We start from the raw sequence: 17,483 nt of genomic DNA on the forward strand, positions 1-17,483 counted from the left end.
CTCTTCATCAACGAGCAGCCGAAGATATACGTGGAAGTTTGGTCCAGAGAGTGGGTTTTGAAAAGCCAGATCCAAGAGAGGCTATCACCGAGTTACAAACTTAATCACCCATCTACCTGATATGAGCTGCTGTCATCATTCCGCACAACAAAAACAGCGAGTATTTCTTAATGCACCTTTAATGCACCGCTGAGCTTTCATTGATCAGTGAAATCCACTTTATTGCAGACTGATATGAGCCACAAAGAGCAGCAGCTCTGGAGCCAGTGATGTATTGATTTCTGGATTTGTAACAGTGCATCACTTTTGATTGATACATCCCCAGCTGCATGTCGTAGTGTACAATGATCCTGCATTGCGTGACACAATGAGCATTAGATCAGATCCTGATGAGTTTGTTTGGCCATCAGTGGTTGAGTGTGTGTGTGAATGTGGTAAATGTTGGTATGGCGTGTAAAGCACTTTGAGTGGTCGGGAAATTATAGCTGCATCAATACAAGTTCATTTACTATTTACCATAACTGTGGAACCTTCTTCAAAGTAAGATCAGATAGAACACTATTTTAAATGATTATGATTGAGAGTGATTCAGTGTCTCTGAAACTCAAATCATATTAATAGTAGCATACTGGGATTCTGTCAAATTCCTTGTATGCATACATGGCCAATAAAGCGGATTCTGATTAAGATGACAGAAATCCTTTAGCAAAACACAATGAATCAGAGTGAGAGGTCTGTCTGTTATCTTTTTATTTTATTTTTTATTATTAAACAGCAATTTTATAACAGAGGGAGACGTCTGTTTTTCTTCCTCTTCTCTGACAACAGCTTCGGGGCGTGGACACGGAGGGAGGAGGAGAAAGAGGTGAGGAGGGAGGAGGAGAAAGAGGTGAGGAGGGTTCTTACCGTACAGAGCTGTGCCAAAGCACTACCGGAGGGTTTGATTTGTACCTCCTTGGGAGGAGGTGGTGGACGGTGTGTTTAAAGGAGAATAAACTGAGATTGAAGCCGGAGTGGGAGGGTGGGGAGATGGGGGACCAGGAGCTCCGTCTGCTGCCGCTGCTGCTGCTGCTGTAACCCCAGAAGACAGCATCAACGTGGGCGGATTCAAAAGGTCCGGACCCTAAGCGAGCATCAACATGGAGCTGGAGAATATCGTGGCCAACACGGTGCTACTGAAAGCACGGGAAGGTGAGGATGGAGATGGGAGTTTGACACCTTACCGGTCCAGACATGGGTTTTATAAACTGTTATTGCACTTCCTCTAAGCCGGCGATCCTGTATTTTGATGATGCAGTTCAACACGAACAGGATATTACGCGCAGTTCTCTCGAGTGGATACAACGACGCACCGAACTCCATATTAAATGTAGCAATTTAAAGTTTTATGGCGCATCCGTGAACGTAGAATACGAGCTTTGGCCTATGTGAAGACTGTGGCTAACTCTTTAGCAAACAATATCCATTTCGGGATGGAAATGGTTTAGTGAAATTACTTTATTGCGATACCATCTCTTCCTTTATGGGTGACGTCGCGCGTCATAAACTGCCAGTAACACTGTTGTAATACGCTAACCACCTTCTCCGCTTGGTTAAAGTAGACAGCAACAGGTAGTTTAATATTGATTTTAATTCGGCATACGGTAATAAACAGTGTCTCATTTCAGAGTGGCTCCTGGGGACTTGTAAAACGCCTTGTTAAATCGCCTGTTTCTTGAATAGAGTTTGGCGTGGCTCTCATTGAGGTCCGGGAGGGGTCGAAACTGTGAAAACGAGACTGCAGCGACACATCGGGTTTCCCTTGCTGATGTTGCAGCATCGTCCTGTCGTTTGCGAAACAGGATGTTGAGGCGCAAGCAGATGTGCTGCGCAGGGGTTTGTACTTTGGGCACATTATTGCATTTGATGGTTTTTAGTGTTTTAGCTCTCTGGTTGAAATGACATTTATTTGATGGGCAGTCTGGATTAAAGCATTTTTGTTTGGAAACCTGTAGGCTGTAAGTCACTGCAGGTTTGTGGGTCAGTTAAATGTCTGAAATGCACATGTACAATAACACATATTACATCATTCAAACCCTGATACAGTTTGTTGTACGGCTCCTGTTCATGATAACCATCTTGAGACAGTATACGCTTCAAACAGACATCTTCTTGCGAACAATGGACCTATCATCAGAGTTCCTTGTTCATGTTATTCCAAAGGTTGTGGCGACTTGTTGCCAACATAATCCTCACGCCGTCTGCAGAGGGACATGAGAAGATTGAGTGTCGTGATCCGTCACTGCGAGCTTATCTGCTCAATTTCAGTTTATCTGGTGTGCCTGTAGAGGACCAGGAGTCAAGCCTCTGTGTTGGCACCCATCTGCCCAGCTGAAGTGCCCACGAGCAAAGCACCACCTCTTTCTTCTCAGGAGCCGAGACGAGATGTTATTTTATCACCAGGGAACAAAATGTTTTATATGATCATATTTGTTTTGCCTTATAGGCAAATTTGCAGACTGACTAGGCCTTGTTTAATAAAGGTATAAAAAGACACACTGGTATTATGCAAAGATATATAACTTGCACGGAAGTTAAACAACATGCCAGGGCAATGCAGAGTTATGCAGCCAGATGTGTAAACACACCCACCAGAAGTCTTCAGACGATGAGGTGATTCCATTCAATTTAAGTACTATACTGTATTTTTATACTTATGCAGTGTACTGTATTTTTAAGCACCTCACAAACTTTACAGCTTTCAAAAGTTACAAAAATAACAGATTACTGTATGTCATCAAGTTTTGCTTGTCTTTAAGATGTTTAAATTTGAAAGTCTGCTGGTGTTTGGTTTGAAAGAAGTGGGCGTTTAAGAGGTGTAATGGAAGACATTGTTACATTGCATTATTGAAATAGGATCCAGTGGTAGAAGAATCATTTTACTTCAGTAAATGTAGCAATACTACAGCGTAAAACTACTCTGTTACAAGTAAAAGTCCTGCATTCAAAGTCTTAGAGAGTACAAAAGTATTAGCATCCAACTTTCCTTAAAGTAACATAAGTCAAAGTTTTCATTATGCAGCGTAGCCCATTTATAGGATATAATTTATTGCTGGGTTATAATTAGTGAGTGATACATTGATGTGTTCATCACTTTATTGTTGGTAAAAGAGAGGCTAACTTTAATTAAGTGATGGACTGCTGGGCAGCCTAACCTGTGATAATGTAGCATCTTTACTAGTTGATTTACATTTTGTAATACAATTCTAAATCTGCAAAGTAAAGTGGAAAATGGAAACACTCCAGTAAATGTAACCTTTATTTATCCAGGATCAGCCCATTGAGATTTTGAGACTCATTTACAAGGGGGTCCTGGCCAAGATGGCAGCGTAAAGGTTTCACACAAAAACACAAATAACAGACAACACAGCAAAAAGTTAGGTACAACATAAAAACATAGAAACATTTACATAAAAGAACAAATTGCATCAATCAATTGTCATTCAGTGTCAAGACAAATACATTCAGTGCTCAAATGATCCTGTTTTTTGAACCTTGAAATTGACTTCATGTAGAATTCATTAAATTGGAGCACCCCTGTATAGTTATATATGTATCACGGTTTTCGGAAAGACTTGATCCTGATCTGATTCTAGTAGAAGTTTTAGTCTGTGTTTTACTCTAAAGTTCTTGTCCGTTTGCTGGTGTTTATATTCAACATAATATCTCAACTCCTGTTTTGACCGTTCTTTTTTAATTTGTCTCCTGCGAGTCCGACAACCGAATGGAAATGCAATACTAAATCGCTGGAGCACTCCTTCAACTACAGTTTGCTTGTACTTCACATTACTGCTGGACATTTTCCAAACAAAGCTAATTTCAGTGATGCTTGGAAATGTGCCATCTTCTGAATATACTTCATCACAAGACAAAGACCTCTCTGTCTCTTCTTTGACGGCTTTCTCTCTCTGAAATTGATCATTTTAAGGTGCAAATCGTTAAAAAAGAAACACTTACGTTTTGGATCTAAGGGCCTGACTCCCAAAAACGTAGCTACATATACCTCTCACAGTTATTTGTGGAAGGAAGAAAAGGAAGTCTGCAAAAAGAAAAAATGGGCCTATACAATTGGAACAAAGGCGTTTTTTGGATGTTGTTAAAGTTTTCGGGTGGAGTTTTCCTTTAAAGCGTGCAACATTAGGCAACTTCCCATTCATGGCTGCAAATGGCAGGAAGAGAGGAAACAGAACAGCATGCAGTGTGACACCAGTGTTGCTCACTAATGTGAAGGAAAGCACAGCGACTGAAGAGGCAACAGGTGTCATTTTGTAGAATCCATCTTTCTATTCTGTTCAGGAGTCTTTATTTCAGACTTACTACACGTCATTTGAAGTGCTATTAGTGTATTATGTACACCACCATTTACAACACATTTCTACTTATTTTCTTTCTTCATTTGGGAACCTCTGAAATCAGGCACTTCATATGACCCCCACCTCTGAAACCAAACAGACACCCTTGAATGTTTTGTAGAAAAACACCAGCGTTAAGTTCACACAGTAAGTCAGATACATTTAACGTCATGGCAGGCAGAAAAAAAAAGTACAATACTGCTCAGTGTAGACCTATAAATACCAACCGGTAAATCTATTAGCTTGTAATTTTCTCTTGACGTATGTCTTTTTCCTGTTTTGTTTCCATCATGTGGGACACAACGAGGCAGCTGTCAAATCAACGTCGATCTTTTCTTCTTGACTAATTCTGTTTGTCGGAGCAAATGTATAACTGCTGACTTTGTTGTGATCGATGCAGATTGCAGTGATTCTTGTTTCTAATCGGGTGTATGACTGTCTCCTAAACTGTTCTGTAAGTTCATTTATCTTTTGGGTGGAAAGTTTACAAGAGCTCAGGACAAGCAGCGGCGTAAACTTGCTGATTAAAGACAAAAAAAATAATAAAGCAAGAAATCCTGCACCTTATTTATAGGGCTGGGTATCGTTTGAGGTTTGTTTGATACTACTGCTGATACAACATCCGACTCAGTGAGTGTATCACATTGAATGAGACTCTGCTATGAATGAATCCTTTCATTTGTTAGAGGAAGACATGCAGCTGTACGACAAACTGGCCGAAATACAAACTAAAGTGACAAAACTATCATTTCAATCAGGAATCTGACCAAGTAAACAAGATTATAAATGTGACCCGACACTCGGTGCTTACTTCCTCTGTGATTGACACATTTCTTAAAGTACCAAAAACAACTGATGTTTGATACCTTGCTTTAACCGTAGCAAACTTCTGTAACTCTATAATTTTCATACTGGAAAGCTGAATTGTATTCTTGGACTTCTCTGTTGGTTTCATTGGAAGACATCACCATTGTCATCATCTTCTCTAGTCTTGACATTTTAAATAGTAATTGTTCATGACCTAACAGTTAATTGTTAAGAACGTCAATGGATCCATCCGTAGTGAACATCATAAGTTGCTGCCTTTGTTTCACTCTTTAACGATCGACAATCAGCTGATGTGTCTTCTTATGCTTCAGGAAAGACAAATACTATTCATAGAACATTTAATTTTCTCCTTACTGAGGACGGAGAAGGTGGACATGTGATGGATCTCAAAGACTGGGTTCAAACAGCAGACGGGACATTTACATGGTGCAGACTTTACACCACTTATCCAGCGGGACCATAGTTAAAGCTATCTTCAATGCTAAGTGGTTAAAGCCTGCCTCAGAAGTCGCCAGATGTAAATAGATTAAACCAAAAGTCAAGTTCTACTGTATATAGTCCCATTAGAGTTGAGAGAAGGCGGACATCTGTATGGCCGATATCTCCAAAACTAGACAACTCACACCAAAACAATCTAGATTGATAAAGAGCACTAGAGGTAAGAGGAAAATATGTTTTATTGATGTTGGGGGGAACTGTCCCTTTAAGGTCTGCCCAACAACTTTCTAGATATGTTTCCATCTTTTTTTTTTAAAAACTGTTCTTGAAAGTCGCCAAATCCATAGAGAAAGTTGTCAACACTTTGGTGTCACCACTTTCCTTGTGAATCAAAAATCGATCAAAATGTGGTTTTGATTTCGTAACTCATGAACGTGCACTCAGAGCACAGGCTGAAGGCCAAAGTGCGGACTGCTACGTCCTGCAAAACTGCAAAAAAAATGAATCGTATAAGTCAATTTTTAATCAAAAGTCCAAAACATTTGATTTCCTCCTCTATGACTCAAAGCTAATCGTGCCCATTCCAGTCTAATTATGTATGTTCATCATTTTGTGGAGAATCTGTGTTTCGGTGCCTTCCTGTCTCACTGACTGTTTGTCTTGATTTACACTTTCCACTAATGCACACGACGGACATCATTATCAATCAGCTCGGTGCCAATTCGGTGGCTGATGTTATCATCTGTTTCCCCGGGGTACAAACACAACAATCTCGTTTGCATTGGAGCTATGACACTTCATTATTTTAGTAGCCGCTGCCTCGCAGTATTTGAATAGCAAATCCTGAAGCGTGGTTTTGAGTTTCTCTTTGTCGGAACAAACAGGGAGGCTGCTGCTGTATTCACAACGTCCCTCTGTTGTCAGGATATACCGTGACTATGTGTTTGAGCCCAAAAATGTCATCACATAGCTAAACTTTAATTGTTAAAAACTGATGTCGCCCTTGGACGAGGTCTGAAGGACCCCCAGCAAGAGGTTGACGGAGAGCGAGGGCTTTTTATAACCCCACTTTTGTCTTCATTTTTTAATAAAAAATGAATTAAAAATATCTGACCTTTTTGTATCCCTTGCTTCTACTAAAACCGAATAACGCACACTAGACAGACAGTGACATGTAGCAGGATGAATGCAACTATTGCCATTATCAATTACTCTGTCAATTATGATTTTCATTAATGGATCTATTGCTTAGTCTATAAAATGCCAGAATATGGTGAAAGATGTCACACAAGTTAAAGGCAGTGTTTTCAAATGTCTTGTTTTGTCAGACAAACCAAAAGATGTTCAGTTCACAATGAAGTCAAAAAAAGAGAAAAAGCATCCAATCCTCAAATTAGAGAAACTCAAACCAGAGAATGTTTTGCATTTTTGCTCAACGCCAGTGATTACTGGGTTGTCAAAAATGTTGATTTATTCTTTTATTTTTTCTGTTTTGCGGCACGTAATGCTTCAATGAGAAGAAAATCAGTTAGCAGGATCCTGAGATTTTAATCCAGAACATTGAGAACATCTCCGTGGAGCGTGTCACAGGCAGCACCGGCTTTTGAAAGCAGCCGGAGAGCAACAACGCAGAGAGGACAGGAACTTCCTCTATTTTTCTCTTTCTGCTTTGTTCTGATTGCATGAGTGACGTTCGCTCTTTTGTGTTTACTCTGCTGCAGTTTCTAAAGAAGCTGTGCGTAGCTGCGCCCATCCAAACACGCAGACATGTTCTAGCATACTTGTGTGAGGACATTTTGTTGACCCTTTCTTTGAATTTCCAAAGACGTCACCGTAAACCTCATATCAAGTCGTTACCCCAAAGCGAATGATTAACACTGTGGGGACCTGATTATCCCCAGATTGGATATAAGTCCTCACAATGTGACTGTGTGAACGGGTTGCAGTCCCCATAATGCAATCGTACGTACAGTACTTTACCAACCAGATGGCAAGATGCACTTAATAAAGGAACTAACACTAAAATGCAAGAAAGCGCCCCGGGTCACGTAGCCTTGCACACACTGGACAAGTGGTTTGTGATTATCCAGGGAGGTTATTGCAGCAAAATGGCTTCTTTAATGAAGAGCTGACAAGTGTGGATGAAGACCCCAAGGAACAGTGCCGGGCTTTGAAGCCAATTTTCATAGTGGCCAAACCGTGGAAGGACGATTTCCGGGTTTCTCACGGGATGTCTTTGGGCCCAAGAAGACTTTTTGGGCCGTAACCCATAGACCTAAATTAGGAAAGACACATCTGTAATTCTGCGGATATCCCAGTACAAACACTTAAATATCCCTCATGTGTGCGGGACGAGAGCCGAGCAGCTGGGAGGCGGGTTAAAGGGAACACCAGCGCGCTCGCTCTATGGGGCCCATTAGGAATGCAGAAGATCCAGGTAATTTTACACCCGCTAGTTAAGCTTTTTGGGCCTCAGGTGCCACTGAGCAACTTTCATAAGAATGAACAGGGCCCCAACTTCAACGCTGTATCCAGTTCTCTTTATACATCCATGGTGTGATGCTAGGAAATAAAACAAGTGGCGTATATATTGATGCAGGAGCCAACACGGGGACATTTTACATATCTTTTCACAGTGCATCCTTCATGGATTTGAGTTTTAAACCAAACCTGTTTGTTTTACAGGAGGCGGCGGGAACAGAAAAGGAAAAAGCAAGAAATGGAAGCAGCTGCTGCAGTTTCCCCACGTAAGTTTGTGTGAAGAGCTGCGACAAACCACAGGTAAGATAACATCTGTCCACATTCTCACGAGGTAGTGCTCTTATCTTGTTTGACATGAAAGTCTCTATGGTCTCTTGTGTGTCGAGTGAGTCTGACGTCTTTGAAACAGATCAAACCTGTTGTATCCAGGGCTACTTGGTTGTTGCTCTGTCTTAACAGGCCAAGTAGAAACATCCAGACCTATATATTGTCAAGGTGAAGAGACCCTCTGAAATCCTGTGACAGTCCCTTTGGAAACGGCATGTTGGCCAGAGCGCTAAAATATTGAACTTTTTGGTGCCACTGTTTTCTGTTTGTATAAATTCAGATTTTCTGTATATTTTTGACACATGTTTTTTCAATCCTAGATAGTGACTGTGTGTGTCATCACTATTCGCTACATAAAAAAGAAGAGAGCAGTATCTAATTCACGAATGAAATCTGAGCTAGCGAAGATAGACTTTCCCTTCTTCTTCTATGTATCGGGGGAAATCCCGTCAAAGCCTCCTGGCTGGGATATAAATGTATAAGTTACTACTCCTATAATTTACCTTAAAGGCTCTATGTAAAGTCCTTTGTTATAGCTCGTGTTATGCATCGGTTGTCATTATTTCACCCAGTTTAGCAGACAATGCTGCGCTTGTACTGGTGTCTCTGCATACGCAGCATGCATCTGTAATTATAAGAGCAAATCAGCACTAAAGGTCATGATTTCAGCTGTGGCTCAGTGGCCCTGAGGCTCAAAACACTTCAGAAAACAAATCAAGTCCACAACACACAGTGTATTTAACACTTAAATCAGATTAGATTACACATTGGATACACAGATATTCTGAAACACGATCTGATCATTCTGTAATATTTCAGTATTTATCAATGTATTACGTCGCACTGAGTTTATGTGATCGATGTTGATTTTTCATTTCCTCTCTGTAGCAGCGGGGGCCTAATTATACTTTACAAAAATAGACATCCATTCATCCATATGCTAGATATCCATTCTCTCAGCAGCAAACCTCAGGTTACTTATAAAAAAGGGGAAATGGATGGTAGACTCTGACACACTCGACTGGCTCTAGCTTCATAAACAGCGTGCAGACATTAAAGTGGTATCGACCCTCTCATTTAACTCAAGAAAACAAATAAACGTATTTACCAAGATGTCAAGCTATCCCTTTAAACAGATTACATCTGGAAAATAAGGAAGGCCTTCCTTACAGCAGCTCGGAAAGCAACACCACCACCTGTTCTGTTAAAAACTAAAAAAAACTTCCGTAGTTGAAAACAAGAAAATCTTAAATTCATGACCAAATTGAACATTCACGTAAAAGCAGAATGAAGCAGAAAACCTGCTTACAGGTAGTAAAAAACATGTGCAGCCCCTTCAGGATCTAACTAAGTTTTTTTAATTATGATAATCTCTTTTGTGGGTAATTTTTAGGAATATGACATGCCAACAAAGGTCCCATGACCGGAAACAAACTGGGGACATTGTGGTTAAATGGCACAACTCAGGAATCCCCAAACCAACAGTTTTAGTTAATATATATAAGTTTTAAAGATGCAATGTGTAAGATCTGGCCACATGCTCCAAGCAGTTAGTGGGCAGCTACTGCTGGGTTCATACAATCTAAACTTACAGTCCTCAGTAAGAGTAGTTTTCTCATTTCTGCCACTTTGGATTTAATCCAATAAACGAACGATCAAAACATACACAGACCCCCGTAAACTGTACTTCTAATCCTGAGGGCAGACTGGACGCTAAGTAAACTCTTCACATTCTGTTGATAATGTTAGTTAGTTGAATGTATCTTACACATTGCACCTTTTAAATATATCCGTCAATGTATTAGTACATTTTATAGCCAGTTGGTGCTCCTGTTGCTTTCAGTTGTAGGATTCATTGGGCTTCTTTTGTCATCAACTGATCAAGACGGATGAAAACAGAAGTTACAACAGTGGACAGGAAGCCTCACGATTACAAAAGACAGTGAGGCTTCCTGTCCACTGTTGTAACTTCTGTTTTTTTTGTCTTTTCACTTTTTCCTTTAATTTCTATTTTGCCTGAAGATATTGTCAGAATCCTCAGAATCATGAGAGTACACTGAGCCGATCAGATAAAAACGAAATTTCAAGCTTACATTCTTCCAAAACGTTCATAGTAAGCAGATCACTGATACGCTTCATAAAAGTCAAGCACATGAGAACTCTGAATGCTTGCAGCCTGCAGAAGAAAAACAACAACATAATGTTGCTCAAGTGGTACCACAGAGGAAACTGTGGCCTGCGCAGAGAGAGGAAGCAGACGGGTGTTTTTGCTCATTCAACCAGCAGTATGCGTACTTTCATTTTAACAGAGTTATTGATACCAGAACAGACAGAAGAACTCAGATATAAAGGCAACAAGAGGATGGGAGTGAAAGTGCAGGGACCAGACGAGAAAGACAGGAAAAAAGTTTTTTGTGATTTGTGATTTAAATCATTGTATTTTCTTGAATTTTGAAAATAAGATTGTAAAATCAAGGACTTTGAGGGGGCAGGGGATGATATACACAGACCACTGTTAATACCATCTACCCCTACTCTGCACTGTAAAATGAAATATGTTTTATATATGTTATCAAGCATTTAGTTTTAAGTCATTAAATACTGTAAACATGTTTTTGGGGTTGAGCAGCACAAAAGGAATTGTCCCACCCTCATGCCGTGTGCACAACTTTACACTTTATTTTTGGTGGACTGTTTCTGCACGTGTAAATGGAGCTCCAACATGGAGGAAAGCCGGGAACAGTTCATGTTCGACATGTAGCTTAGTTTTCGTGATGAATGAATAGTATTTATGTGATATTGTGATAATGATACATTTAGGAGGGGATGGGTTGTAAGAAGCAAGTTATGCTACATTAAATTGAGCTGAAACAATTAGTTAATTAATCTGCAATTATTTTGATAATCAATCAATTGTTTAAGCCATTTTTAAGCAAAACTGCCAAAAATATTTTACTTGGGGAAACGGTGATCCTAACCGTTGAATCTACATTATTGCACAAACCAAATATTGATACTGAACAGTTTCATTGATATTGCACGAGTGAATTATCATTTTCTACTGAAGCAGTGTTGATTGTTAAGTGTGACGGCAGCAGGAAGGAAGGACCTCCGGTTTCTCTCCTTCACACCACGAGTGAAGCAGCCTCTCACAGAAGAAGCTGTTTATAAAGCCTGCATGCAACTGGATAATAGATTTAATGGAGTCATGTTTTAGTTCTGCTTTTTGTAGTCCTTCTTTGTTGTAGTTTCTCCATGGCAGACCTACGTCAGTGACATCCGCCATCCCATCATAATGACATAGCTTAGTGAAAGTGTAGTCGGATTCTCTAAGCACCACGGTTGTCTTTTCCTAACTCCTCACGAATTCTCCTTCACATCTTTCCTTGGCCCCATTTTTCATAGAGGTCAAGGACAAGTGGTTAGGAATAGACGTTAGGATGATTGGGAACAGGTGAAGCTGATCAGGGTGGGGAAAGGTAAAGCACACTAGCAGGAAACACACACAAGGGCAGGAAGTGAAGTTATCTGAAACGAGAGGGAGAGGGGAATGACAAAATAAAACAGGAAACCCAAAAATGACGTGACTTGTGAAAACAAGGAAAACATAACTCAGGGAAGTTGAGGAGGTGTTACATGCACGAGTCAAAAGACCACAGAAAACAATGTCCGTTCTACTCCTATTCTATTGTACAACCTGTGATTAATATCACCACGGCCAGGAAGTGAAAAAGAAGCTTCAGAGCGAGACAGAGGACAGAAAGCGTGAGAAATGTAAACTGTTTTAGGAAGCCAGTGAGGGATCATGTTCAGCAAATACTGCTGCTGGTTAAGGTGGCTGAGATGGTGCACCGCAATACATGTGATATAAGTGAGTGTCAGGATGTCTTTTTCGAGAGACACCACTAAAGCAAAAATTCCCTTCTGTGTCCCGGAGCGCTGAGAACAGTACTGATGATAACCTTGTGGACAACGGTACACAACAACTCTCTTGTTGTTAACACCTCGTCCACACGCTTTAGTGTACTTCAGGTCAGAGAAATCACTATTCAATATTTCTATATCTTTCAGCCCTGTGTGTGTGTGTGTGTGTGTGTGTGTGTGTGTTCTGATGAAAAGCAATCAAGGGGTTTGATCTCCCTTCGAGGTCAACTATAGCGACATGTGATGTCGGTGTGATGTGAAATATCACCGTTAGCGTCCATTGACGGTGTGGTTTTGTATGGAGGCACTGTCACTGCACACTGCCCGTTAGCATACATCCATACATGGCATCCAGGCGGTGCAGAGTAAACACACAGGCCACATTGTTGGCCACATCAATTTATGAAGAAGAAGAAGAAGCATTGAGGCCCAGCTTATGGCAACCTATGATGAAACATATAGTGCCTTGAGGTGCAGTGTGTGGCGACAGCCAGGCGGCCGGAGATCACAACTAGGAGCCACAAGCATGAATCTACGTACAGTAGGTGTTTGTTGGGGTTTTCCGATTGGTCCCATTAAGTAAGTGCACTTTTACTCTGCAGGAACTTATCTAGCAACAAAAGAAGAAAGAAATTCTTCTTCTTTCATTTTAAACCTGGCCATATTTATTTTTCATATCCTGGTGCCTAAAAGCTGATGTGGACTGTACTTAATAATGATTTTGAGGTATTTATACTTGGATGGTTTAAGATGGAATTTGAATTAGACATTCATGCTCCCCAGAGGATGTATGACATAAATCCTTCAGTACAATTGTTTAGGTTATGCCCAAACACGTGCAAAGCTAATAAGATTCCCATAACCTCATCTGTACTCTGTGTTTTGTGCCAGTAAATAAATGTTAGAAAGGGGCAATTTCTGCATAATGAGTATAGCTAAAATGTTTGTGCTGGCTCATCATGCACATTGTTGAATCTGACATAAAAAAGCTATTTTTTTTACTCACATTTTGCAGCATTGCGAGAACATAAAATGATCGCAAACATGTGAGGGGCTTTATGAAGTTGTCTCACAGGCCGGATGTGGCCCCTGACCCTGGGACCCCTGGGTTAAGGTTTATGAGGTCTGAGCTTCCAGACTGCTGCCACATGTGTTCGGCATCATTCAGGCTGTGAGAAAGGACCAGAATCATTTTGCACTCTCCTCATTCCCACTATACATCAGTCTCTCTAGGTACATATGTATAGAAGTAGTTGTATATATTGTTTTATGTTATTTCATTTTATCTTATTCTAATTTAAATATTTGTAGATATGTTGTTTGTGTGGCGCGTGAAGGGGCTACAACTTACATGAACACTGTGCTACCTTGTGTTGTAAAATGACAAATAAGTTTACCTCGTAACTTTATTAGGACTTGTAATGTTATGAGCATTTAAACAAAGTTACATAGCCAACTTACAAAATAGTCTAAAAAAAGAGAGAAATCTTTTGAGGACAAGAGCAAGCAAGATGAACAAACTTAATTTGATTAAACTGTTTAAATGCAGATACGTCTACTCTTCAGACAGGCGTCTATCTGTGGAGTCTTCATTCTCCGTGTCCGCCTCTGCACGTCTCGTTTCCAACATGTATTCAAATATCACTCAGTCATGCAACAGCAAAAACTGCACTATAACTCTGTGTTGTTACGTCAGCGTGTGCTGAAATTAAGTTTTATTCCGTTGTCAGTGAACGTCACTGTAAAAAGAGACCTTTACGCTTTGATTCTTGTTTAACTACTGGGAGTCTTTGGTCAAGCGGAGCAATGGCTGTTCCTGCTGATGCTAAAACACCCTGTATATTAAATGAAGTTTGGTTGAAGCAGTGCATGCTCACTTGATCAGCAGCAGACGCTTTGTTCTTCGGGGGGAAACCTTCACAACAGAGCTGCTTCTTTCCTGAAAGGTGTGATGCAAAGTAGCTTTGATTTGAATGAACTCCGTCCGACATGTGTCTCACAGATTGTGTGACACACGGAGGCAGGAAGTTCACAAAAAAACTAATGTTGTGAAAAGCTAATTAGAGGAGGAGATGAAACACTGATTGATTGTTCAGAAAAGGAAAGTAAAACGTGAGGATTAGAAAGTGTGAGAGTGAGAAATGGAAAAAAAGACAATGATAAGAGATAAGCTCAGTAATGATTCAGTTCTGACAATCTTTGTGACAGCTTTATGAAACCAGAAGAAAGAGATGAGTGGGAGGGAGTCTCCAGAAAGACATTCAGGAAACCGTCAACTTCCTTGTTTGTCAGAAACTTCTCTTCGTCTCTTCTCTTCTCACTTCTTTTGGTTTTCTATTCTCTTCTTCTATCTCCGCCTCTCTTGTATATTATTACACACCATGCATTTACTTGAGTCTGCTGTTGAATTATTATTACCAAACATGCTACAATCAGACATTTTGATGCTGTTGACAATTTTAATTCAATATTTAAAGCTTGCCAACTCGTCATGGATGGCTGGGGCAAAACTCCACTTCCGTTGCCAACATGCACGCGCATATCTTCGATAAAGTCGGCTGTAAAAGGTTCTATAACCATGTCGACATGTAGTGGCTTGTTCTTTATCTTCAGGACATTTTTCCTGAGTTTGCAGCCATGCTAGTGGCTCTGTGAGGCTGTACTTAAGTACTGCAGTGCTTTAAGCTAAATGCTAAAGTCAGTGGGATTCATCCATGAGCACTGTTCACTGTACAGAATTTCATGGTAATCAGTCTAATAGCTGTTGGACACAAAGAAAACCTTTTACACACACTGCTGAACAGAGCTAAAAGTGAGTATCCAAAACCTGTGGCATCATAAATTCACTGTCGGGAGAAGGGACCCGGAGGCCCTTTTGGAGCATGCAGGAGGCCCAACAGTGGCCTCCTTGTGTAAGCTCTCTGTGTGATGATGTACAGCATGTTCTGTACAGTCCTGGAGCTCTTTTCATGTACATCACACCTCCACCAACTATCGAGAAAGTCTAGTGATCCACAACCACAATAGAAATTTCCCAGAACTGGGGGATGTTCTATTTTACACATGAGTAGCCAGTGTGGGATTGGCCGAGTCGTTTCATGAACTGTAATGAAGCTAATTTCTGGTGTTTTTGAGAGGAGAATAATGGGTTTGGATTTAATCTAAACAGGCACTATAGACTGTTGATTAAAAATGTTAATTATTTAGTCTTTAAGTCATGGAACAACCTGACGTCTTTCTTGTTATTGGCCTCTAGATATCTCCCTCTGTTCAGCTTTCCTTTGACTTCTCTCCTATTTTCACAGCCGTTTTCTTCATTGTTCTTTTGGCTTTCGGCTCCGATTTACTCGGCATTGAGCCTTCTCTGTTCACTTTGCAGCAGGATATAGTAAAGTATGTCCGAGAAGAGAAAAGAGAAAATTAGAGTAGAACAGAGAACAAAGAGGACTTAGCAGTGTAGCAGAGCGCAACGGAAGGGAGATAAGTAGAGCAGCAAAAACTAAGTGGGATAAAACAGAGCATCAGTTACCATCTGTCACTGTACCACTGATAAGAGATTACTCAGTGAAGTGACAAGAAAACAAATTAGAAAAAAGTTGAAGTCAGTGGCAGACTGAGGCTGTCATTATCGGCTCTATGCAGCAATCTTTTGACGAGGAGTGTCATGGCACGATGATGTTCTTGTATGTGCACGAGCACTCAGGGTGCTGTAATGCCAGTCAAACTGCAGAAGGTGTAATGCTGAAGGTGCAGTGCGATGCGAGTCGTTAAACAGAGAAGAATGAACCAGTAAGAGAGATGGAGGAAGAAGACGTGACAAACAATGTAGGTTTCAAAAGTATTCAAAAAGTTGGGTTGTAAATGCAAATGTGCATGTTGCAAACGAACCCGACACATTTGTTTGGCCTGAAGAACACACGCACTGTGTTTTTGTGTGAGATAGTGATCGCAAACAGATTTGTTTGTCGAAAAGTAAACTGGCTGCAGATCAAACCAAACAAAACCAGTTTTTCCTTCCATTAGCGTGTAGTTTAGCTCAGGTGCTAGCAGTGGGCTGGGTTGTTCATAGAGGTAGAGACAGAAAGCAGCAACACAGGGATAATCCCATTGTTGTGTCGACGAGTTTTTCTTCTCTTCTTCGAGTCATTGCCTTTAGAGATGCTGTAGGTGATATCGGGTTCTACAGATGGAAGTCGTTTGACTTGCATATGGCTTTGCTCTTCTCTGTCCTCGCCTATCACAGCGATCTGACCTCTCTGCTCCTCCCTGCGTCACATTTGTTTGATCATGAAGCATTATGAGTCGCTTTGCATCCACATGAGTCACAGAAGCAAATTAAAATGTTCTGGGTGTTGTTTTTTTTGTCCTGAAGCTCAGCTGGGCAGATGAACCCAAACAGCCCAAAATATGTATCTAAAACCTCCCTTAGCATGTAAAGTTGGCGATATATAATAGTTGTCATTATCATCATTATCATCCATCAAGTAGGCTGTCCTATGTACTGTGACAAATATTTTACGGCTGCAACTAAGGATTATTTTTCATTCATCTACTTGAAATAATTAATCTAGTTTTAATCTTTTTTTAGATTAATCAATTTATTGTCTACAAATTGTAAGCAAACAGTGAACTATGTCAAATACAAGTTCCTAAGTTTTGCAGTTTTTGCTGAAAAAAATGAATTATCAAAATATTTATAAACAATTTTCTGTGAGTGAATTGACTAAACTTTTAAGCTTTAGATATTTCCATTGCTTGCTCTGACAGTCGCTGTTTCTAACTGCTGTCCAGCTAAAGCGTGTTGCCTAATCATGACAACCGTTATAAGATGATTATGTGGACACTAATTATTTATTTCCTCCGTTTTTAATGTTTGAAAACATATAAAAATGCAGTTAGTGTCACCCTTATTTTAATGTGGTGTACTGTGATCAAAAATGTTATTCTTTTTTGTTTCCGTCTTTACTCCAATTTTTCTCAATAATTGTCAAGTTTTCCACTGCTCCTGTAATAAAAACTTTCCTGTGAATGAGACTGCTGATCTATGCAAATATTATCATGGAGTTTGCGTTAACACCCGCATGCTGTGTGTGC

General features: G+C 40.3%; 1 protein-coding gene across 1 annotated transcript in view; it reads left to right on the forward strand.

Moving 5' to 3' along the window:
- Positions 1-912: 912 nt before the first annotated feature.
- Positions 913-17,483, forward strand: part of grk6 (G protein-coupled receptor kinase 6) — a 38,180-nt gene continuing 21,609 nt past the window's right edge. Inside the window, exons 1-2 of the mRNA XM_076101317.1 lie at positions 913-1,191; positions 8,343-8,438. Of these exons, the coding sequence (XP_075957432.1) occupies positions 1,140-1,191; positions 8,343-8,438 (148 nt within the window). The 5' untranslated portion in view covers positions 913-1,139. The remainder of the gene's footprint in view (positions 1,192-8,342; positions 8,439-17,483) is intronic.

The sequence above is a fragment of the Anarhichas minor genome, unplaced genomic scaffold (assembly GCF_050575085.1).
Source record: "Anarhichas minor isolate MPS153535 unplaced genomic scaffold, ASM5057508v1 ptg000027l, whole genome shotgun sequence".
NCBI lineage: Eukaryota > Metazoa > Chordata > Actinopteri > Perciformes > Anarhichadidae > Anarhichas > Anarhichas minor.